Genomic DNA, 24941 nt, shown 5'->3' with positions numbered 1-24941 from the left:
GAGGTGAACTCACACAGGCTGAAGGGCCAGAACACCAGAGGGCCAGAACCTCTAACATTCGGCATGCCACAAGAAAATGTCATGTGCCCAGTAGGGTATTAATATGTTTAACTGTCAACCTGAGATTTCACCTCCCCCTCTGCATAATCCAAATAAGCTTCCATACAGATCTTATCTCATTGTCTCTCCTAATTGACCACTTAGTCATAGCTGAACTACATCTTACTCCTGATGTTAAGAGCCTCCCATCAAGTCCTCAATCACCAATAACACCTACATAGGCCAAGTCCTAGGCTATGGCCTTGCGTCCTTGCTTTCCAACCAAGCAAATCTTCGCACACTTAGCCCGCCCACGATGCCGGTTCTCTGCTCAGCTGAAGATGAAACCCTTGCTTTGTGTGCTGCCATGAACGATCTAGCAGAAATGCCAATCTGCTCCTGAATCTAGCTGACCAGAGGCAAGTGGCTAGCCAGTCACTATCATCAAGGGACAGGCGGAGAGGGGAGGAGAGAAAGCAGGGTACCACACATATTATTATAACAAAGGAAAAGAAGTCTTCTCTCCAGTCAAGGGACAGTTTCCAGTCCAACTGGAAGGAGCCATAAACAAGTTCCATTAGAGTCTCATCTGGGGACCAATGCCCAAAGTGTACCAATGTGCCTACTGGCCGAGACCCAGGGCGGAGGGGAGCTTGCCACATTCTCAGCAGAATGGCCTTGAAATGCCTTGGTTTCCAAAACAGTATTCAGGGGTGTCAAGGGGAAGGAACTATGCTTTAGACTAACTGACCCACTAAGCCCATGGCCAGGGTCCCCTTTACATCAGGACGAATTCCCACAGTAGCTTCTTACAGAGCAAGGAGCTTCCCAGATCGCTCAGGGCACCACCGCATGATAGCAAGGTGTCAGCTTTGGACTCTTTATACTGGGTCTGCCCGGCTCAGCTGATTGCACCCCCACAGAAGCTATTTCCCCATCGCAAACACCCACCCAGCCACTCTCTGGAGGCTGAAAATAAACCTGCTTTCATCCTGATTGGGTGATAGCAACCTGGCGGGCCGCCTGTGTGGAAAGTCCCTACCTTAGGTAGGTCTTCAGAGCACTCGTGATGGTCTTAATCTCCCACTCGGCGCAGAGATCCACTTCGGCTTCAGAAGCCGTTTTGGGGTCTGAAACAAGGAGACGACATTGCTTACAGTAGAGAATATAGCTTGCGGTGAAAGAAAACTAGCACCCAAAGGCACGCAGAAGCTGGGTTCTACCTTATCAAAGAAATGCAAGTTAAAACCGAACCAACATACATTTTTTCTAGAGGGGGAAAAATGTTGGACACCCCAAATAGCTGCCGTCAGAGTGAGTCTGTTATACATGGCTAGGGCCCGTGAAGACCAATGCAATCGTCTGAAAGGTAATGTGGTGATATGCATCAAGAATCCCAGCAATGGTCATGGCCACTTCTCACAACCTCTCCTCAGGAAGGAAGGCAGGAGAAAGCTCACATACCCCCCAAAAAGGCCCAGCAGACACGATTCTTCATCACAATTAGTAAGAACAAAACTTTTCAAAAGGAAGCGACCCAAATGTCCAGCAGCAGGTGATTAGGGTCATGGCGTGCACCTGAGAAGATATTCCAGAACCACTAATGTCAGTGACTTCTCGCACCACGGCAAATGCCTACATTATCGTGTGATGCCAAGCTCAGAAGCATGAAGACACGGCCACTGTGACAGGCGCATGTGTGCAAAAGGGAAAGGAAGTACTCTAAAATTAAAAAGGAGGTTGGGCTAGCGTGGGGGGGCATGTGGCTTTCACACGTTTCCAACTGCCTCTGACTTGATCCCATGGCTTTGGTACTTTCCTAAGGCTGCCTGAAGCACAGACGTACAGGAAGACCAGCACACCAGCCCCCAGAGAGCCTTCCTTTTGTCTCCTCTTGCTTGGACTTTTAGCCAAATGTGTACACAAGTAAATACATGTGTACTAAAAGAGAAGAGAAAACAATTTGTTTAATCTTCTGGAGCAGTACATAGGAAGATGAGAACAGAAGGCAGAGGCTGGAAAGTTTAAAAAGTTCCACCAAGTTGGCAGGAGCCCCTCTCACCACTGGCCAGCTGACGGGGTCCTACATAAACTGTGTGATGGACATGTCACCTTCCAGGCTGTTTTCCAGAGAATCCAGCTTCCTTGAATTGGCTGAGACCTCTCTCTTCCCACACCGCCTCTCATTTCCAGCAAGCCTGCCACCCTTTCCCTTACTCCTTATCCAAGTACTAGATCCACCCTCCAGAGGTGGGGAATGAGATTCAGGACAGACTAATCAGAACACAGTATCTCTTTATTGACAAAGTGACTGGTTCAGGAGTGGGCCAAGGTCTAAGCCAACGCAATCAAAGTGAACTTCAAGACGTTTCCAGGAGGGCGCTATTTCCTGTGGCCTTGTAGCAGTCAGTTCCCATCAGGTAGCCTTCGAGGGTAAGTCCAAAAGGCAAGACCGAAGTGGAGTGAATTAGAGATATTTGGTATTGATGGCATGAGTTGAGTCCTTGTGTCTGGCCATGTCTTTTGAATTGCATGAGCCAACCTAATTCCTGTGAGGCAGTGTAGGCTGAGCTTTCTGTTGTTTACAATCCAAAGAGATCTAAATAATATACCAGGTAAAGAGAGAAAGCCACTAGACGGCAGCTTTTTGGACAGTCTCCAAAAAGAATTCCAAGAAGCCAACTAAGAAAGGGTTTCCTCTTGCAATGTCAACAGCATCTCGGCTGGCAAGGGCAACGTGTCCCTGGTGAGATAAGTGTCTATGTACTAGCAATGGGAAAGACAACCCACTTTTATAGGAAGGGGCCAGATCCTCACAAGGGCCTTAAGGATTTAGCCCATACTCCCCATGTCTTGATCTGCTCTGACACATACTGGGAGACTAGACAGCAAAGGGCCCCAAACTCATAAAAGGTTTGGCACCTAAAGGCCGGATACTTATGTAATGTCCACAGGTGACCACTAAATTCTTTTGTCACATGACAGAAACCAGAAAGAACCTAAGGAGGGTGATCTTATTCCTCAGACCACAGAATCGTAAGTTTGATCGCAGCAAATTTCCTGAAAAAATGCCAAGGTGTGATCCCCCGAGTATCCCAGACCTCTGCAGCTCTGATTCTTTCCTGTCTCAGTCATCTCCCAGTCACGCAGCACTTCGTGACGTCTTCCTTCCTAAGCATAGTGGCAGCCAACTATGCTGCGTCAGACCTTCTCCCGCCTCACCCCCAGGAGACCCAGGGAGCCACCAGCTCCAAGGGCTCCTGGATGCTGGAAGGTGAGACTGCATGTTTTGCTGAAGAACCAACCACCCTCTACCCAAGAAGACTGAGCATGACAGCAGACATGACAGCAGCGGTTGGCAGGGCTGGGAGTTGTGAACTGTTCCATGAACCACATTTAGCAAACTAATGATTAGCTTCCACTTACTCGGGCTCTGTAACCATAGGAATATTGTGTAACGTTGCAGAGAAAAGAGTCAAATTACAGTCCGGCTAAAGGGCTTTTTATAGCAGGGATGAGGTAAGGCTCATAACTTGAGCACGTCCCCTTTAATTCATTTAATATCCACAGTAAATTGAATGCAGCCTCCCAAAGCTTTTTCAGAGAGTGCTGCCAATGTGCACACCTCCCCCCTCAGGGTGGGGTGGGGGGAGCGCTCCCTCTCCACTTGCAGAATATGGTGGCGTCCGAATGGGCTGCCACGGCATACTTCACAACATTCTCTAACTCTCTGTATGTCACCCCACCGTGGCACTTGACCATCACAGAGCCTCCTGAACATGACCTAAACTAGAGGAGATGGGCAAAGTACAGAAGGCGCCATTGGGGAAGTCGGAGCGAGCACATCTCCTCTTTAACCCACTGTCCTAAGGATTCCAAAAGGCAGAATGCAGAGACTGGAAGCAGAGGTTACAAGGGGAGGTGTCTGAGAAATGTCACAGTGGATTGGTCCCAACATCCATCTAGCCTGGTACCGGGCAGCTGAGAGACACGGAGGAGGACACTGTGGGGAATGGATTAGGGGAATCATCTAAACATTCCTCAATTTCCTATGTAGGCAAGTTCTTTCTTTTTCTTTAGCAGAACAGGTCCCATAAGCACACGATTAACAACGACAGTGAGAGCAGTAAGACAGAGTGTAAAACAAACCAAAAAATGCATTAAAAGGGAAGTGTGTCCTACCCCACGGGCAACTGCTAATGTCGGTTGTTTTATGGTCTCTAATAATCTGCATACATATAAGCACACCCAATGCTGCTGGCATTGGGCAGTACCTAGGGACTGTTCCCCATTCGTGCACAACTCTGTATTTCGCAGTATCTCACTGCAGGTAAGGAACAGAGTAAGTTTCATGTTTCCTACTGCATCCGCGTCTTAAGGAGAGGCACTGGTGGGTCAGGCGGTAAGCGCTCAGCTGGAACGGAAAGGTTAGTGGTGCACACTCAACCTGTCGCTCCGTGGGAAAGCCCACGGAGTTCTACTCTGGTACGTGGGGTCACCAGGTGTCAAAGCTGCTTCGACAGCACCAATGACAACCCCGTGTTTGATGTGCAGGAAAAAGTGGAATTACCAGATCAAAAAGTATGCACCTTTTGAACTCTCAGAGTTCTTGCCCAATTGCCCTCCATAAGGTCTGCCATGATGTGAAGGTATGAGAGTGACTCAGTCCCCACAGTCTTCACAGTATCAGTATAATCAAATACTTTACTAACCAATCTGACAGGTTTTGTGGGGAAAAGGCCCTTTCATTGCTTTGGGTGAGGGTTGGGCTGCTATATGAAAGCTCTGTGGTTCAAACCCACCAGCTGTCTGAAGGAGGAGCAGGAGGCTGTGTACTCTCATAAAGAGCTGCAGCCGTGGAAACCTTACATGCAGTTGCTGTCAGAGAGACGCAGTGGCAGTGGTCTCTTTGTGTTAGTGAGGAGTGAGGTTGAGAATCCTTTGTGTGTTTGTATGTTTTTAACGTCAAGTGAATTGAACTATAATCACCCTTTTTAAAGTTTATAGTTACATAATTTTTGACAAATATGCATAGCCATGGAACCACCACAATTAAGGTAGAGAACATTTGTGTCACCTTTCAAAGTTCCCTTGAGACCCCCTGGAGTGGCCTCCCCCCAGGGCAAGCACTCAGGCAGGCTAAGTGAAAGTGTACAGTGCACGCATCAGTAGTGCACTCTATCAAGTACTGAGGACAACCATGGCATAGTGAAGGTGCACAACTATGCGGGCTGTTTCCAATTTTAATGCTTATGAGTGAGGCTTCTGTGGATATCTGCACACAGGTCCTTGTGTTGACCAAATTTTTCCCTCTCGGGTTAATATCTAGGAGTGGAACTACGTAATAGCTTAGGCGTAGATCGTATATCAAGGCTATTTCACTTTACAAGGAACTAGTAACATTGTTTCCCAAATAGCTGGGAAGGGGTACATGGAAGATCTAGTTGCCTCTAAAGGCTAACACTTGCTATGGTCATTAAAAAAAAAACAAAACGCCAGTTTAATAAGTGTGTAAGTGGTATCTTGGGAGCCCTGATGCCATAGTGGTTATGCGTCGGGCTGCTAATAGAAAGGTCAGCAGTTTGAAACCACCAGCTGCTCTGCGGGAGAAAGATGAGGCTTTCTGCTCCCATAGAGACTCTTGGAAACTCAAAGGAGCCAGTTCTACCCTGCCCTATAGGATCGATATGAGTCAGAATTGACTTGATAGCAGTGAGCTCGCTTTTTGATTTTTTAGGTGGTATCTCACTTATTAGATTTGTAGTTCTCAACTGACCAATGCAGAGTCCCTGGATGGCACCAACAGTTACCGTATATAACCATGTGTATGCTAAGTTTGGGGGAACATTTTAAATGGGTTTTGTGGTAAAATTAGGGGCCTTGGCTGATAGTGAGGTCGACTTCTACTCGAGTAAATATGGTAAATGCTGGGCTACTCAATGAAATATCTGTGGGGCAAATCCACCCAACGACACCTTGGAAGACAGCGTGGCAATCTACTTCTGAAAGAACAGAGTCATTGAAGGCCTTGTGGGCTCAGTTCCCCAAAGTGCACGTGCCATCGGCTCACCCCCTGGCTTGGACTGTAATTTAATGATGATTGGTACTCTCTTCACGGACTCTTTGGTTATGTGTGTATCTTCTTTTGTGAAGTGTTTGCTCAGAGCGGTTGCCCATTTTTCACCTCAGGCTGGGTGTGATTTTATTACATTATACATGTAAGTAACATATCAAACAAATGAGAGGGCTTCAGAAAGTTCATGGGAAAATTCTGTCATTTTTCATTTGTTTTTTACAAAAAGCTTTTGAAACTCCCTCATATGCTTTGAAAACATTTCCCCGATTTGTACCTTTTTTTTCTCTCTCCCTAACCGTATCTTTTAAAACATGGAAGCTTTTAACATGCTTATTAAGTTCAATTTAAGATTTGTTTCTTTGTATATAGTGCTTACTTTTTCATGTTCTAAGAAATCTTTGCATCAGCTAATGTCACAAAGATTTTCGCCTATGTTGTCTTCTACAAGTTATAATGTTTGGACTCTCATGTTTACGAATACAATCCATTTTGGATTAAGTTTTTATATTGTATACAGTAATGGTGGGAATTTCCTTTTTCCATGTGGATGCCCATTTCAATATTTTGAAAAGATGATCCTTTATCCCCCTGATCTGAGTTGGCAATATCGAAAATCAATTGATCTTATGCCAGGGTTTCAAAAAGAACTGAAGATAACGGAATGTTTCCACAAACATTCTAAAGGTTCCTCAGACAGGGGCAGGTCCTTGCTCAGTGCTCTCTTGCTTGTTCCAATGGTCTCCATACCTGTCTTTTATGAAATACCACATGGTCTTGCTTCTCTGCATTTAAAGGTGAGCTGTCGCTTATTTCTTGGTGAACTGTCTTTTTTATAAAAGATCTCTCTCCATTAGATCCCTAAGGAAGTTTAATAAATATACTCCCTTCTGTGGAAATAAGACTTCATTTATCCTACATGTAACTATTTCAAAACTGGATTTAATATTTAGCAATTTGATAAGCAAATTTTGTGTACTGATTATAAAAGTCATACATTATTTTTTCTTTTTAAAATCATTTTAGTGGGGGTTCCTACAACTCTTATCACAATCCATCCATCCATTGTGTCAAGCACATTTGTACTTTTGTTGCCATCATCCTTCTCAAAACATTTGCCTTCAACTTGAGCCCTTAGTATCAGCTCCTCATTTTGTCCCTCCCTCACTAACCTTTGATAATTTATAAATTATTATTTTGTCAAATCTTATACCGTCCCACATCTCCTTTCAACCACTTTTCTGTTGTCCGTCCCCCAGGGAGGGAGTTATATGTAGATCCTTGTGATCGGTTCCCCCTTTCTACCCCACCTTCCCCTTTCCCTCTTGGTAACGCTACTCTCATTATTGGTCCTGACGGATTTATCTGTCCTGGATTCCCTGTGTTTCCAGTTCTTATCTGTACCAGTGTACATCCTCTGGTCTAGCCAGATTTGTAGGGTAGAATTGGGATCATAATAGTGGGGGTGTGGTGGGGTAAGAAGCATTAAAGAACTAGAGGATAGTTATATGTTTCATTGCTATACTGCATCCTGACAGGCTCATGTCCTCCCCGCAACCCTTCTGTAAGGGGATGTGCAGTTGCCTACAGATAGACTTTGGATCTCTACTCTGTACTCCCCCTCATTCACATTGATACGATTTTTTTGTTCTTTGATGTCTGATACCTGATCCAAACAACACCTCATAAGTATACAGGCTGGTGTGCTTCTTTCATGTGGGCTTTGTTGCTTCCAAGCTAGATGGCTGCTTGTTTATCTTCAAGCCTTTAATATCCAAGACTTTATATATTTTGATAGCCGGGCACCATCAACTTTCTTCACCACATGTGCTTATGTACCCATTTGTCTTCAGTGATTGTGTCGGGAAGGTGAACATCATGGAATGCCAGTTTAACAAAACAAAGTGTTCTTGCATTGAAGGAGTACTTAAGTGGAGGCCCAATGTCCATCTACTACCTTAATACTAAACCTATAAATATATGCACATAAATCTATTTCACTATCATATATAAATATATTTCTATACATACAAGTCTGTATTTAGACCTGTATAAATGCCCTTTGCCTCTAGTTCCTTTGACTTTCGTCTTGTCCCACTATCATGCTCAGCCTTCATTTGGGTTTCAGTAATTCCTTGATCAAGTCCTTCCAGGCCTCCTACACTCTCCTTGCCATCGATTTTGGATCACTTGTTGTTCCCTTGTCCCTAGGTTTGTTAACACCCACTTTCTTTCCCCCACCCCTCCCTCTCCCATGTCCCCCTGGAACCATCAGTCCGTTGTTTTATCCTCTAGATTATTTATCCCGTCTATCTTATCTAGATAGATCTGCAGAGATAATAATATTTACAAAAATGACAGAAAAAAACAAAGCAACAGAAGAAAACAAAACAAAAACAAAAAACCCAATGACAGAAAAAGCGCCTGTAAATAGTTCAAGGTCGGTTTGTTGACATTTAGGAATATTTTCTGGTCAAGTCTCATGGGGTGCCATGTCCTGGCCCCAAAGCCTATTTTTGGTACTCCCTCAGGATTTCCTTGCTCTGCTCCCCTTGCTGTTCTATTGCACGCCCTTAGTGTTTTGCCTCAGTGTGGTGGGGTCAGGTCCTGCACTATGTACCCAGTGTTGTCCTTCGCATAGGGTTATGGATCAGTGAGGGATGTGGTATCTCGTAGTGGGGCCAGCCGGATGGTCCTCTGTGTCCATTGGCTGCTCTGAGTGGGGATATCATCCTCAAGGTATGGTGGGTCAGGATGTGCTCTACTCTCTCTTCCTCCCCCTTCATTTGCTCGTGTGTGCTCTGAACAGACATGTCCCTCACCCTGAGCTGTAGCTTCATTGCTGTCCTCTGAAATAAATTCTTCTGGGGGAACGGAGGTCTGTCCACATAGTTGGGATTGGGGCCAGCCCCTCAGACTTCTCTATTGGTTCCCTGCTTCATGCTGGTAATGTTGCATTCACATATTGGAGAGTCATACATTTTTAAAACTTCTCATATCTAGTCATGTTACCTAAGATTCCAGAGTACCCACAACTTTGGTCTTGAGATCCAATAGTTCTTACTGTCTCTAGTCCTTAGTCAAACCTGCCTGCAGCGCCGCACAGAACAAAGGCCACTGTGGGAGAATGGAAAGGAAGATGGTCTCTATTCTTTGGGAACTCAGGATGGTGCCAAATAGAGGTCTAATTAGGCGCAGAATGAGCATTCCTTCCGCCAAGCAGTCTACTCTCCCCTGGTCCTAGCCATCATTTGTCTTCTCCCCTTTCATGGAGGTGAGCAGAGAGGCCAGCAGTAATTGGGAACTAACTCTGGAATGGTTACCCTACTTCCATTAAGCTATTGTCTTCAAACTCTGCAGCTGCTTCCGCACACCACGCCCATCAGCCTTGAGGTCTTAGAAGTCCCATGAAAAAGGTTTACTCTTTTAGGATTCTTGTGCAGGGAAGGCCATGGATGCTTTTCGTCAGGGTAGTGGTATCCTTGTTCTCTGTAGCAACAACCTCGCCTTAAAGATTAGTTAAAAAAAATAAGGCTACCAGATGAAGTGAGGAAAACTGCCAACACCGAATGTGTACTTCTGTACCATCTCAGTAAAATAAAGACCAAAAAAAGGAACAAACATGCCAACCTCACAGAGAATGAAGCCATCAGTTAACATCCTGCCTAATCCCAGAAGGCCTATTCCTCTGACAAGGTGCAGCTGAAGCCCCAGGGATCCCCTGCAGGAACAAGGTCATAGCTGATGAGCCTCCCTCCCTTCAGACCACAGCCCTGGCCACTCACAGGGAGGGTGCCCCAGTGCAGCCCACTCAGCATGCACACGGAGGGCAGCCCCTGGGTCCCCAAAGACCTGGAGTCCCTTAAGCCAAGCGGTACTAGCCAATCCAAAAGACAAACACTGTAGGAGACCATGGCTGTAAGGGAAAACAAACAAAACGCACTAAGATAAAGCCTTTCCATTCCACCCTCCCCCACCAAGTGAGTTGAAGGACTTTCGGTGAATTAACTGTTCCATCAAAGTGAGCTGAACTGAACCCTCTGTACTGCTGTGTGCCCAGTTTCACTGCTATAGTCCTTCTCCCTGTAGAAACCTAACCTTTGATGTATATAAAATCCTAATGTCCTGAAGAGTGTAGTCAAGTGAATGTAAAAGCAGACATCTACAAGCTTCTCAGGTTTGGTCAGGAAATTTAAAAGCCTATGAAAAAACATTCATAGCATAAAAAGAAACCACTACATAATCTGAGATAACATTCAGAGGGTACTTGCTCTACATGTTGTATCAATTAAACTGACGAAAATATGGATATTGTGACAGAAGACATCAAAAATACTAAGGGACAGACTGAAACATAAAAGTGACGGCAGAAAGCAGAAGTGAAAAGAGCTGGGAGAGTAAAACGCGTGAAATCACAAACAAGCCAATCATACAATGAAGACGTACATCACCAACAGCACAGAAAACACTCAATCCAGCAGATAGGTCTATCAGAGCCAGGGCTGTGTGGTGAGAGGTTGGAGAGTTTCTGAGAGAACACACAGAATGAGGAAAGGGAGGAAAAGAAAACAAAGCAAGCAATGAGAAGGCAGAGAGAGAAAGAGTGGTGTGGTTTTTTAAAGATTGAGAATTGCACCAACCACAGAACTTGCTACAAAATTTAAATGATCATTGGTCAATCTGGCAACTAGCTTATGAAAAGAATAGTTAGCTTCTGTTTTGCATAGATATATTCCATGTAGGTTTTATAAAGAAAATAAAAGGTTCTTGTAATCTTGACTGGGAGTGGTCTTTTAAGACATAACCCATCCAGAAAATAAACAGTGAGAGATTGGAATTAAAGAGGTCGGTGACAAAAAGGTTTTGTGATCAGCCCACTCTGGGGCTCTGTGGAAGAAAGACTTGATGCTCTGATGCTGAGGCAGCCAAGAAAACCTTTGGGGTGGTCCCACTCTCACATGGGGCTGCTGGGGTCAGCGTCCACTCAACAACAGCTGACAACCAGACATGAGACTTCACGGATCTTTTTTAATTTTGTAAAGGCTAAGCAAAAACAAAAGCACATAGGAAAGTTCCAAGGCAAAAAATATGACAGCCCCAAACTATTGGCCACATAGTTTTCATGTCAAAAGAGCAGCGATAATCAAGAAAAATGAGAACACAATAATAGAAAATGAGACCAAGAATACAAATGGACAAAACATAAAAGGGAACTACATTGTCATCGATAAACATGAAAAAGTCTCAACCTCACCAAGACTACAGGAATACAAAAATAAAGGAGATACACTTAAAATGCTTACAATTTATAGGCAAAACCAAAAAATCTACACAAAGTATGACCAGGATGTGGAGCATGGGACACTCTCCTTATTCTTGGCTGACTATTATTTTAAGAATGTCAATAAGAACCTTAAAAATATGTTCAGGCAGTCCTTGGTTTGCAACCTCCCATTTACATGCAATTCATAGTTATTATAATCTAACACCATAAAGCCTATGATAAGTAATAATTCTATAAAGCCTATAGTAATAATTCAAGGGATGCACAATGGTTCATAATAAGAGATGAGCACCAATTGTTATGCACATCAAAACACTATTACCCTATAGCAGGGGCCTTCAAACTTTTAAAATGGAGCCAGTTCACTGTCCCTCAGACCCATTGGAGGGCTGGACTATAGTTTACAAAAAACAAACAAAACTATGAACAAATTCCTATGCACACTGCACATATCTTATTTTGAAGTAAAAAAACAAGTGGGACAAAAAACCCGGCGGGCTGGATAAGTGTCCTCGGTGTGCCACATGTGGCCTGAGGGCTGTAGTTTGAGGACATCTGCCCTACAGAAGTGGTTCTCAACCTTCCTGATGTCGCGACCCTGTAATACAGTTCCTCGTGTTGTAGTGACCCCCAACCATAAAATTATTTTTGTTGCTACTTCATAACTATAATTTGCTACTGTTATGAATCAGGCGACTCCTGTGAATGGGTCGTTCATCCCCAAAGGGGTCGCGACCCACAGGTTGAGAACCGTTGCCTTATCGCTATAGTACAGATGCTTTACTGTATCTGGAAATATTTCTTTAATGCATAAAATAGCACACCATGCACTAAGGAAAACATTTGACTACCCGATGTTAGATTTGAAATGCACGTAACTGTTTCAACTTTCATCCAAGTCAATTGACTTGAAGACACATTTAAAGAGTTGAACTCATTCATAATCTAGGAATCGCCTGTACATGCTTTGACCCAGAAATTTAACATCTTAAAATACATCCAAAGGGAATAAGTAGAGATGCATATAAAATTTAAATAATAACAGCTAAGATTTATTGAATATTCAACACAGAGTCTCTGGACTCAGCAACCCACACGCACCCTATCATTTAATCTTCCCATTCTTATTAGTTGCCATTGCGTCAGCTCTGCTGGAACCACGCAGTGCCCAGTCCTGCTCCATCTTCATAATGGTTGGGATGTTTGAGTGCACTGTTGAGGGGGCTGGGTCGATCCATCTCAATGAGGGCTTCTCTCTTTTTTGTTGGCCCCTACTTTACCAAACACGCCACCCTTTCCTCGCTATTGAAAATGTATGCGTTACAACCAACTATAGAAATATGGACTACAATTGCACATGCACAGATGACTAGACGTGCTTGAATAGCTTTGTCTGCAGTCAACTGAATAAACAACGGGATTGCAAACTGTCTAACTCCAAGCTATGTTCTCAACTCCTGCTATCCTGTCCCTATGGGAATATATTCCTGAGTACCTTTTAAAAAGATGGAAAATTCAATTAGTGTAAATGTTCAAGAAGAATGGGATTATTAAAATGTTGCCCATCTATACGAGCGTGAACACAAAAATCACACTCTAGGACAGGCCACACATGCTAAGCAGAACAAGGGAATTTTGCACGACTTAAAACCAAGAGAGATGTGCATCAGTGCTACATCCTCTCATCATGCTGATTCCGTCTGCGTGCTGAGCACGCACAGAACCAGAGGAGCAGAGCTCGATGGAGAACCAGGCCTCCGGTGTGGAGGAAACTCCATGACAACCTGCCGTGTGAGGACCTGGCCGGAAACGCTGGCTGATTCGAATCAAAGGCTACAGCCTCCAGTAAGGACTGTTACTCAGTTTCCAGGGAGGGAAAGTCCAAGTGGACCAAGAGGTGATAACATGATAAACAGAGAAAAGACAGAAACTGTTAAGGACTTCATCTTGCTTGGATGCACAATCAGTGCTCACGGAAGTAGCCATCTGTAAATCAGAGGGCACATTGCCCTGGGGAAATCCACTGCACAAGGCCTCTTTAAAATGTTGAGAGCAAGGATGTCACTGAGGACTAAGGTGCATTTGATCCAAGATATGGTAGTTTCATTAGCCTCATATGCATATGAACCCTGGACAATAGATAAAAAGACAGAAGAACTAATACATTTGAATTATGGTGTTGGCAAAGAATATTGGAAGCCCCATAAGCTGTCGGAAGAACAAACAAATCTTTGTGGAGAAAGCACAGCCAGAATGCACCGTAGAAGGGAAAAGGGTGAGACTTGGTCTCACTTTCTTTGGGCATGTTATCATGAGAGACCAGCCCCTGGGAAGGGACATCCTGCTTGTAAAAGCAGCGGGTCAGCATAAAAGATGACCCTCTGTGACATAGCTCGACACAGTGGCTGGAACATGCACAAAGGCACAAACAGAGTAACAGTTGTGAGGATGGCTAATTGTGAGGACCAGCCAGTGTTCTGTGCTGTCGTATGTGGGGTTGCTGGGAGTCGGAACTGACTTGGCAGCACTTTACAACAGGATGTTGTATGATGCTAAAAAGCAATATGTATACACACTGTGATTCTAATTATTTAAATATTTTATCATATCACATTATATTTAAAAAGGTAACTGATATGATAAAACAGTCTACAAAGGTTACTTGTACACTGCAGGATTTTAATTTTCATCTTCCTATTCTGAATTTTTCCAAATTTTTTATAATGCACATTACTGACTTTTAATATAGAAAAGTGACTTAAAATAATAATATATACATATAAATATGTACAAATAAGTATGTTTATGCAAAAAAGTTAGGCTTAAATTTAGAAAAAAACTTCTTTCTTCTTGTAATATGCAAAACCCACCACTCACCAAAGATAATCTATTTCTAGGATTTAGTCAATATCCCCACATCCTTTTAATTTCCCAAAGACTAATGACCTCAGTTGCTAGGAGGAATGGATCAGGAGTAGTTCTTGGTGTGGTCAGAGCTGAAGGCATATTGCATTTGCTACTGGAAATCAAAGCTTGAAATGAAACTGGCTGTAAGACTAAAAAAGAGAAACCTCCAGTGATCATTATAAGTTTATTCTTTGTCTTGTGAGGGACTCAGAGCCAGTGCTTTGACAAATTCCGCTTTCACTGACTAGTTTTTCCTCTCATAGCCACTTTCAATTATGAACTATTCCATTTTAGAGAGCCTTACACAGTGCTTGGCATGCATCAGGACATCCAATGAATAAATGATAAAGAGATAGTGAATGAATGAATCACAGTCAGCTGAGGCAGCTCAGCAAAGAGCTTTGGAGTATATGAGCCAAATTTATTTTATACTTTTGTGTGGTCCAGGCCAGTACCTGTATCAACCAGTGATGATCAGACTAGCAGGGTCATAAAAGAGAGAGGTAACAGAGTGAACTCTTCAGGTTCTGAGTCTTGAAAACCTAAGGGTTGATCCTTCAATTCCAAGATTCAGAATTGGGTGATATAACCAGGAATGAGAATCACTACAATGCGGTGAATTACTTAATGGAACTCTTCATTATCCTGATGGATCTGAGGAAGAAGGAAGTGGAAAGAATACTGATTGGATTATATGACTCAGCTGTGACTGACTGTTAACAGCTGAATTTTGAATACCCTTCTGCTGGGTATAAAATTAGCCATCTCTCAGGAGAAGGAAGTGGAGGATCTCACTATGAGCAAGAATGAATAGCCAAGAGTGGATGACCCTGGGATCCCTGTGCATTGAAGCTCTTTGATCTGGGAGACAGCTTTGATATCTCAGGACTGGCAGAGGAGCATCAACAGCAGAGCCAGGAGCTACTGCGTGAGATTCAGAGGTGGATTTCCCAGCCCACAGAGCAAGCTGAGCACTTTTAGTTAGGAGGCTGGTTTATGGAGTAAGGTGTCTCTGGGTAAAATGAGGGAGCTAGTTTGCTGACCTACAGAGCTGGAGCCAAGTGCTTTGGGATTGAGGTTTATGGTGGAGTGGCATGCCTTTTGGGCACTTATTGGCAACCTTGAGAGTTTTGGAACATTGTCTGAGCAGAGTAGAGGCTAGGCCAAGAGGTCTAAAGTCAGAGATGCCAGAATGCTAGCACAGCATAGAAGAAACTGTATCCTAAGAATTTCCTCGCCTGAATTGTTACCTTGTTACCTTCCTTAATAACCCCCATAACACTGAGCCTTTTCTGTGAGTTCTTCATGGTCACTGCAAAGCATTATAGAGCCTAGCAGAGAAGTACAGTGTGGAGAAAGGACAATGCTGTGGGAGGGATGAATGGAGTCAGAATACCACTGAAATGAGGTGGAAGGTGGAGGCATGTCTGACCTCTGTCTTGTGGCACTTGGCAGTGGAAGCCAGAGAGGTCAGATGCAGCTCCGCACAAGTACCGCTCCACCACAGGTACTCCTCCCATCGTTCAGCGTGCTCTTGCACACTGGTAAGTATGGAGTGCACTCTGGGTTCCCGTCTGTCTGTCTCTTGGCAGAGGCAGTGGGGGGGGGGTGTCGTAATTTTGAGCTGCTTGTTAATTATTTTTTCCCGGAATTTCTCAGCTGTTCATGCTTGCTTTCTCCTTCCATGGGAAGACTAAGGAAGAGAACCGGACAAACATCGGTAGGAGGGTCACAAAGAGATGTCAGCTCCAGTGGTGCCGTGTGTGCTGTGTCGCGCTGCCGACTGCAGTCAGCAGCTCAAAGTCCCCGGCCCCTCAGCTGGAGAAAGATGAGGCTGTCTGCTTCCATCAACATTTACAGCCCCGAACCCCTACGGGGCAGTCCTGCCATGAGTCAAAATCTACTCGACAGCAGTGGGTTAGTGGGTTTTGAGAAAAGCGATAGAAGCACTTTCTTTGCTCAGCACACCTGAGCTAAGGTTGTTTTCTTAAATTAGTAAACTAGCTTAGGATGTCATATTTCTCTTTCTGAGTGTCATGTTACATAATACTCTGTCATCTTTGAAATCTCTCTTTGCCCTCGTCACGCCCCCACAGGGGGCTGGTGAAGAAGTCCTGCTGAGTGTCTCTCAGCAAATGGTCCTGTCCTTTTCTCCGGGCCCGAGAACAGTGAGCTGGGTCAGCCCTTGAGATGGTTTGCTCGACCTAACCCTCTATGACTGTCTCCTAAATGCTCTGTCCGATTGCGCGCTGCACGCTGCTGTCAGTCAGCTTCCTAAAGCTGCACTCGGATCCTGTCTGTCTTAAGTTGGACACACTTTTTTGCTTTTTCATCTTGCCAGCAGCCATTACTTCTGAGATGTGTTCCCCCGTCACAGGATGAATAAGCTGCTCCATGGACTAACTAACCTGATAGCCCCTCCCAATCCCAGCGCCACACACATCAAGACTGTGGATTGGCCATGCATGCTGTGACTGCCCCAAAACTGAGATATGAACCATGCAATTGCCCCCCAAAATAACTAAACTTGCTGGTATCAAGCCAATTCCAACTCAAAGGGACCCTGTCGGCCAGGGAAGAACTTCCCCTGGGGGTTTCCCTGACTGTGACTCTTCACAAGAGTAGACAGCCTAGTCCTGCTCCACAGAGCAGCTGGTGATTTCAAACTGCTCTTAGAAGCCCCGTACGAAAACCACTTTGCCACCAGGGCCAACACTAGCCCATCAGTCCTCCATGGGGCCCTCTGCCAGAACTGCTGGGAAGACCCTCTCAGTAATTATAAGCTCCAGCGGAGGCTGTAGCTACCTAGGACATTCTTCCCCACAAACAATAAAGTCAATATCAAAATAAGTAGAGATCAGACAATGAGAAGCCAAGGACAGAAGGCTCCAACAAGTTTAAGGATGCCTTTGGAGCCAACAGATCCTGCTATACTTCGACTACCTTGAACTTAACAGCTAAATGAACCAACAAATTCATGTCCTTGCCCTTGTAAACTCTGCCGAATTGCCTTGCATTATGAGCGAGAGTCCCAATGCATATAACTATAACTTGTTGTTGTTGACGTTGTTAGGTGCTCAGCTGGTTCCGAGACAGCAATTCTATGTACAGCAAACAGAACGGAACACTGCCCAGGCCTGCGCCAGCCTCGCAACTGTTCCTATGTTTGGCTCATTGTTGCAGCCGCTGTGTCACTCTGTCTTGTCAAGGGCCTTCCTCTTTTCATTGTCCCTCCACTTTACCAAGCACGATGTGCTTCTCTGGAGACTGGTCTCCATTACGCCATTACTTAGAAACTGGAATAACATTACTTCCTACGGTAAACAAACAAACCCAACGCCTTAGGATAATGATCAAGTTCTCTACTAAAGGGCATCTCAGACTTTTGATGGGCATGCAAAGCTCTTCCTGCCCAGCACTCTTTGAAGGCGAACTTTCTGATGTTCAGTCTCTCGTACCTGACAATTTGCCCCGCCCAGAAATCTGACACTCCACATGTTTACAAGTGTTGTTAGAAATGAAAGATTGAGGACTGAGATGTCAGACTCTTAATTCCTCTGCAATTTCCTGGACATTCATGTTGTTTCTATGTGCACAAAAAAAAACCCAACAACAACCCTTCATAGCAGTTTTATTCAAAATAGTGCCAAATGGGAAACAACCCAGATGCCCTCGAGGGGCGACTAGTTAAACTGAGGTACTTCCACAGATGGATATGCTATACTTGACATGGCAACATGATAGAAATGGAAAACAGATTAATGGTTGCTGAGGGTGAGAGACCAGGAAGCAATGTAGGGGTGGTCACCAAAGGGCAACATGAAGGAGTCTCATGGGGATAGAAGCATTCTGTACCTTGAATATCAATATTCTGGTTGGAATATAATTTCATTTCTAAAAGATGTTACCATTAGGTGTGTTACGGGTATGTGGGATCTCTCTGGACAAGTCTTATTGCTTTTAACTATGTGAATCTAGAACTATCTCAAAAAAGCCTGCTCTTTTAAATAGCGAACCACATCTAAAAGGTGATTAAGGACAAAAGGATGTTCAGTGCAAAACCAATTGCTGTCAGGTCGATGCCGGCTCATGGCGGCCCTAGCGGACAAAGTAGAGCTTCTCCCACACACACAGACAGACAGACAGTCTCATCAGCTTCTGGTGCCATTAGCAGCCAGACACTGAACCCGCTGAGCCACCAGGGCACCATCACAAAGCAAAAATACCTCACCAACAGTCACAGTGTCAAGTGACAGACCTCACTGTGGCAAGTACACTAGTGCATTCGAGAGGCAAGCCAAGCTCTCAAACAAACTGCTGGAGAAGACAGTCTTCCTGCTGGACATGAGAGAGGACAGCCAATGACGCAGAAACGGAGATGCCCAATGTAACCACAAATCCTTAAGAGAAGTGCTTCTCCCCAGAACCCTGCGCTGGGGCCCTGGTCACCAGCCCGTCTCGCAGAGCGCAGCTGGGGCCTGCTTGGGGATGAGTAACAGCCACTGATCTGTGAAATCTGATCTGTTTGCCATTTAGAACCATGTGACTCACTGAGGCCTGCTGCGTTCATATCTAAAAATACAGGAAATCTGCAGTCTAAGCACATTTGGCTCACTGGCTCATGGCTTTTTTGCCTCCAATGCTGCAAATTTGGAGATAGTGGGCTTTCTATTATTTGCATCACCAATTGAAAAGGAGAATCTACTGCTCAGTGACGAGGTGGACGTGAGACCCGGAAGCGAAGAGGCCATGATCAGAATTATCTGCTCACAGACGCTTTATCTGGGGTTGCGTGACACCTTCTCACTAACAGGAAACCTGAGATCAGAGGTCCTCGGCCGGCTAGCATGATGCCGCCCGCTGGGCTTTGGGTGTGCCCCACGACAGACCTGTCTCAAAAGAGGGCACAGGGAGTCATGAGCTATTAAGGATAGGGGAGGGTGTGGTGACCAAGTGCCACTTGGACCTGGCAATTTTCTGTTTCCTCCAGTCCCACTCAGAGCCTCTTGCAGTGAGGCCTGCAGCCATGACAGCTGGGCATGGCCCTGTGGACACTCCGGACTCCTGGTGACTGTGCAGGGCAGCCTGCACAGGGACCGTCCTCGACACGGCCACTGCTACACTCACTCACCCATCAGGACACTCAGCAACTTCTGTACTCTGGAGTTGACCCCCACGATGCGGTACAGGCCCTGCTCGTTGATGCCTGAGAAGAGAACGAGCAATAGTTTAATTAGAAGCAGATCAGGACACACCAGACCAACCTGGCCAAGGGGCCGTTTCTTCTTTTTTTCATTTTCTCAGCCCTTCTAAAAGGTACTCTAATTAAAGTCCCTTGTCACTCAGCTCCGCTCTGAGCGCAGGAGTGGGATTGGTGCAGCTGCCTAGGATCGCACGGCTGTGCGGCACGCCTCAGCCCTCACGGCGCAGTCAGCGCAGGGGGACTAAGCTTCCCCCGCACCTGCGGAAGCCAGCATTTGAAGAGCCGTGAAGGAGGAAAGATGTGTACTTCAAATATATGCTAGATCTCTCCCAGTCTTACTGAAAAGGGGAAAATAAAGATGTAGAAAAATCATGGCGCAAAATGAAAGTTTACAATCTATTCTTACATCGATCTCAGAATGGAACCTTATAAGCATAGCGAATGAAAAAATTCAGGAGTAAAGGCATCTTTCAGAACTGACTCGATGGCAGTGAGTTTGTTTGAGGGCATTTTTAATGTAAGGAGATGTTAAATCCAGGACAGATAGCAGGACCTCTGTTCATGTACATAACGTTAACAGTCTACTTCTTTTTTCCTTTAAAAAAGATGTTATTGGTCTTGTAGCTGTTGTCCCTGAGAATCTGCACAGCGAGGCGCGCAGCGTCAGCCTCAGCGAGGACTGTACCACGGCACTTGTGTCCTCAGAGCTGCGAGCCTCTCTCCCTCCCTTTTCGGAGCCATTCATACCTTTGATCCCACAGAGACAGTTCTCAATGGAACATAATGCTCACGAGAGACGTTTTTAACCTGGGAAGCTACCCTAATGGTTGACGTTTAACAAGCCTTCAGGGGTATTTTTTGTTGAAGGTTTAAAAACTATCTCAGGGCTGTTAGGCTCCGGGGGTTATCCATCCCCTGTGGCTCCAGAAAACATGGCTTGCAATGCGACTCTACCTTTGCCCCTCTGGTGAGGACTCTGCCAGGAAGGATTCAGGAATGTCAGGAGGGTCCCAGCCAGTTCGCCTGGTCTCGGAACAAAAGGGGCTGTGCCTATTTCTTTGTTTTTCACTCAATCCAAGAAGAGAAGCACTGAGATGAAAAGAGGTTTAATTTCAAACACTCAGAGAACCAAGAAAAAATTCCTCTTAGTACTTTGGTTCATGTAGAAGCATGGGGCTTAGATCACCACTGAGATGCTGGGGACAATTTAGACTCAAGAGTCCAAATGGCTTTCCGCCCTAAGCCCATCTTAGCTGGTCCCTCTTAACCAAGTGGCTCCCACCATGGTCTGCAGGGCTCTGGGTGCTGCCTTCCTGAGAGTTCAGAGTACCAAGCTTGTGGCCACCTCAGTCTTTGAACAGCTTTCCATCATGCAGGAGCTTCAGGCTTAGATACCGCCTCTTCAGCCCAGCCCCTCCCACAGCTACCACTATCGGTCGTGCGTTTGCCCTGCTTTTTATTTTCTTATAGCAGGTAACAATACCTGAAGTAATTTCCTTTGGTTTCTTACAGTCAGAATGCAAACTGAGTAACCCTGTTCACCATTACATCCCAAGCACCAGAATGAGTCTGTGGAACCAGATAGTGAAGGCACAGAGCTTCATAAAATACTTTTTGGGAAAGATACAACTTCCTGGAAGAGATTCAGGAAAAGACGGATTTCCACGCTTTCCTCAGCAAGATCTACAGAGCAGCAGGGTTGAAGAACAAAAGGCAGCAGTCTAGAGTGAGAGGTCCTTACAGCTGAGAAGGACCTGGAAAGTCGTGCACATCATTGCTCATGGGTCTCAGGCTCGGCGCCCCTGATCAAAGCTAAATGGAGGAGCCCAAGTTACTTAGCTGCAGGACCACTATTCAGTAATGTGGGAGCTCGAAGGCCCGTCCTTTCTTAAGGGCTTCGCTTTTTTCCAACTATCACTTCCTGGGATTTTATAGGGACCTGGCTTCCCCCCAAATAGTCATCAAAAAACCCTAGAGCACCTGGGAAGTCTGTTCATCTATGGCACCATGAACATGTCTGTTCAAACACACACAACAAACAAACACCCACAACCGTGACCTATCTGTGCTAACATGGTGGCTCACACACCCTGTCCTTCGTTCCCCATTGGGCTCAATGAAGCTTCTCTTGGACGTTAAAATATATCATGTTCAACCTCAGAGGAAGGAGGACACAAGAGGTACATACTAGGAACCAACTGGGGAGGTGAGCCTCTTCTTCCTTGACTATTTACAGCTTCTGCACCCTTAAGCTACTGGTTTGCCCCCCCCCCACCCCCACTCTGTAACTTGTTTCAAGTGATGAGGTTTCCTTCTTAGTGTGAGCTGGTGGGAAACTGTGAGACCAATGTCTGGCCCGGATCAGCACCAAGTCTCTGAGCTTTATGAGGAAGCATTCTTGCGTTAGACCCACTCACAGCGCCATTTCTATGCCTCTCCTCCCAGCTCCCTATCCCTCTATCTCTCTCTTTTTTTTATAGAGAGACAAATATGTGATGAAAAATTACTTCAGTAACACATGCTCAACAAAAAAATTAGAAATTACAGTTATGGTAACGAGATAAATCAAAGAAGGGGTAGCAAAAACAAACTCAGACAAACACTATTAACACAAGGGAACATGTCCGTGACCTATCCCCACAAGCGGGTCGTGCCAGCAAGTTCTGTGACTTGCTCATCCCTTTATGTAATATATAATAGATACAAAATCTATGTTATGTTACAAATATATATATATATTTATATACAGGCAGTCCAAGGGTCACGACCATGCACTCTAATGAAAACTCCCCTTGCCCTTTAACTTTACATAAATGTGCCTTCACTTGGAAATGCCTGAGTCAGCTGCTACTCAGACACTCTTCATTACAACCACCTTCACTTGCTACACTGTGCTGGAGGCTTTTAATCATTGAAAAGGGTCCCAGTCCTTTCTTGCACTAAAATAAGGACAAATAAGAACCCTAAGCACCTGTTCCTGCCTGCCTAACCATTCAAGGTACAGCTAGGAATGGCTCTCATTTGTAACCTGGGGTCTACCTGTACGTAAAAATCTTGCCCCACCAAACAATGCATTCCTATTGCATTTTAGCGGATCTTTTTTTTTTTCCTTTTTGAAACCATTGTATTGGGGGCTCGTACAACTCTTATCACAATCCATACATCCATACATTGTGTCAAGCACATTTTTACATTTGTTGCCATCATCATTCTTAAAACATTTGCTTTCTACTTGAGCCCTTAGTATCAGCTCCTCGTTTTTTCCCCTTCCTCCCCAACCCCTCCCTCATGGACCCTTGATAATTTAGAAGTTATTATTATTTTGTCATGTCTTACACTGATTTAGCGGAACATTTAATGGCATGGAGGCACCACTGTGGATTTAAGCAATTTTTGAGGCTTTTGGCTAGTTTCTGTAAACCTCCTGATAGCTTGGTCTTGTCCGTATCCTTATATCCTCAAGAACAAATCCTACAAATCTCACCTATTTTGACTTTACATTCTCCAGCTACATTTTATTCGGTTTGTATTTGTTCGTGAGTCGCTGACGTAACTTTGCTGAATGAGGCACGGAAGAAAGAGGCAAATGTTTCCCCCCCCCCCCCAAATGTTTCTGCCCATTAAATAAGTATGTTGGAGGAAAATGCTTCTGACGAGGCCCAGCAGTAGCAGCTGATGAGTTTCTTGGTTTTGCTTCCCCCCGTCCCCTTCTACTCAATGCTTCATAGCTTCTATGAAGAATTTTTTAACTGCTAAGTGTTATGGGCCTTGCTTGAAAAGATAGAATTTCTTTCTAACTAAAAGGGTTGATAGGATGAAAAGCTGGGGAGTAAATCAGATTCACATCTTTGATGATGGCAACTCACATCCCAAGCAGGAAGATGGTTAACAGCTACTGGTGGGAGGAACAAAATAGACCAGTGCATTTGAAGCTCCTGGCTGGCAGGGTGGCTCCCTGCCCTTCTCTCCACCTGGATGGACCCCCAGACACTGGGTCCCCAGAACAGGGATTCTCAACGTGGGGACCACGGACCCCAAGTGGTCCACTGGATAGGATTCAGGGAGTTTACGCTTTGTCAAGAAAGTAATCACATCTTTATTTTCCCCAGCCTAACATAGAAAGTAAGCATCCCTTTCTATTGGGAAAGCAGTAGTGTGAACAGCTATGGGCTCAGAAATCATAGATACTGTAACATCACACATTAAAAGTGGCCTGACATCTTGAAATCCTTCCAATGAGACTAGCTGCTAGACCTATCATTATATCTTGCGTTATTTAATACAGTAACAAAAGGGACACATATATCGACAAATCACAACTAGGGCATTTCAGAAATATTTTGATAACTGAACTGCAATGAGGTTTCCTAGTACCCATTTTTAAAAAGTGTATTTTAAAACATTCTCCTGAAAAGGGAGTTCAGAGGCTTCACTAGCTAATGAGAAGCACAGCAGCCGGTACTTGGGGCGTTAGTGAGTCATGGGGAATCGGGAGCTGGCGGGTAGCAGGTCGGACGCCTCACCAAATGCATGACCTCCGAGCACAAGGCCATCGGGGGAGTTACTGTACCTCTGGTTTCCACTGCGTGGATGCACTTCTTGATGATGTTGAAGCCGATGCTGTCCAACTGTGCCACTGAAAGAGGAAGAGAGAGCAGTCAAGGGGCCAGCTGTGCACACCGACCCCAGGACCAGGCTCGGCCAGCCCAGAAGGGACCGATCCTGGCTGTGGTCACAAACCCGTCTATGATAAAGTGGCTGGTGTACCCATTTTATGACAATTACAAAGGTAGGCGAGATGCACGCCTTTGTTCACTCCATTCTCAGTCGCTGAGCAACACTGCGGGGCCAAGTGGAAGCTCCCTGCCGTAGGAGTAGCCAGGCTTCCTTTAAATTGCTTTGTAAATAGAAGCTGTTGGACACATTGTTCACTCAGTCCAGTTTTTAACATTTTCTACTTTCTTTTCAATTGAGGGTTTTTTCCCTCCTGTTTAACTCTGTTATGTTGTTAAGTTTTCTTTGGGGGGAATTTTTTTTCTCAGTACATCAGATAAATCTATAAGACAGTAAATGGGGTAAATACAGTCTTGAGGGTATGGCCAGGGGGTTAGGGAGCAATAGGGGCTAATAATTATGCACACAAGAAAGAAGACAATATTCTACAATGGATGATGGTAATGACTGTATAGATCTTCTTGATATGACTGAAATATTGAATTGGATGACATGTGGATTATGTTTCGTGGAACTGTCTTTGAAGGAAAGAAAAATACCAGCTGATGGTCATTTTCCAAATGTGGCCAACCCATATTGCAGCTAAAGAAAGTGAAGTTTGGCAAGCCCAAATGTCTTTACCAAAACTGCACTGTGGGAGACTGGCTCCCAAGCTTACCCTCTTACCACCAAACTGCCTTCATTGCCACCCAGGTGACTAG

The 24941-nt window shown here is 44.9% G+C and overlaps 1 protein-coding gene across 3 annotated transcripts in view; it reads right to left on the bottom strand.

The window, feature by feature from the left end:
• The window catches only part of ARHGAP26 (Rho GTPase activating protein 26), a 522575-nt gene that overhangs the window by 189240 nt on the left and 308394 nt on the right, over window positions 1-24941 (bottom strand). For all 3 annotated transcript variants that reach the window (XM_075541756.1, XM_075541758.1, XM_075541757.1), the window contains exons 13-15: window positions 24077-24142; window positions 19435-19509; window positions 1082-1169 (exon numbers count right to left, since the gene is read on the bottom strand). In XM_075541756.1, coding sequence (XP_075397871.1) covers window positions 1082-1169; window positions 19435-19509; window positions 24077-24142 — 229 coding nt within the window. The remainder of the gene's footprint in view (window positions 1-1081; window positions 1170-19434; window positions 19510-24076; window positions 24143-24941) is intronic.

Source organism: Tenrec ecaudatus, chromosome 2, assembly GCF_050624435.1.
Source record: "Tenrec ecaudatus isolate mTenEca1 chromosome 2, mTenEca1.hap1, whole genome shotgun sequence".
Taxonomy (NCBI): Eukaryota; Metazoa; Chordata; class Mammalia; order Afrosoricida; family Tenrecidae; genus Tenrec; species Tenrec ecaudatus.
The sequence above is the reverse complement of the archived record's forward strand: the minus strand, read 5'-3'. Positions and strand labels throughout refer to the sequence as shown.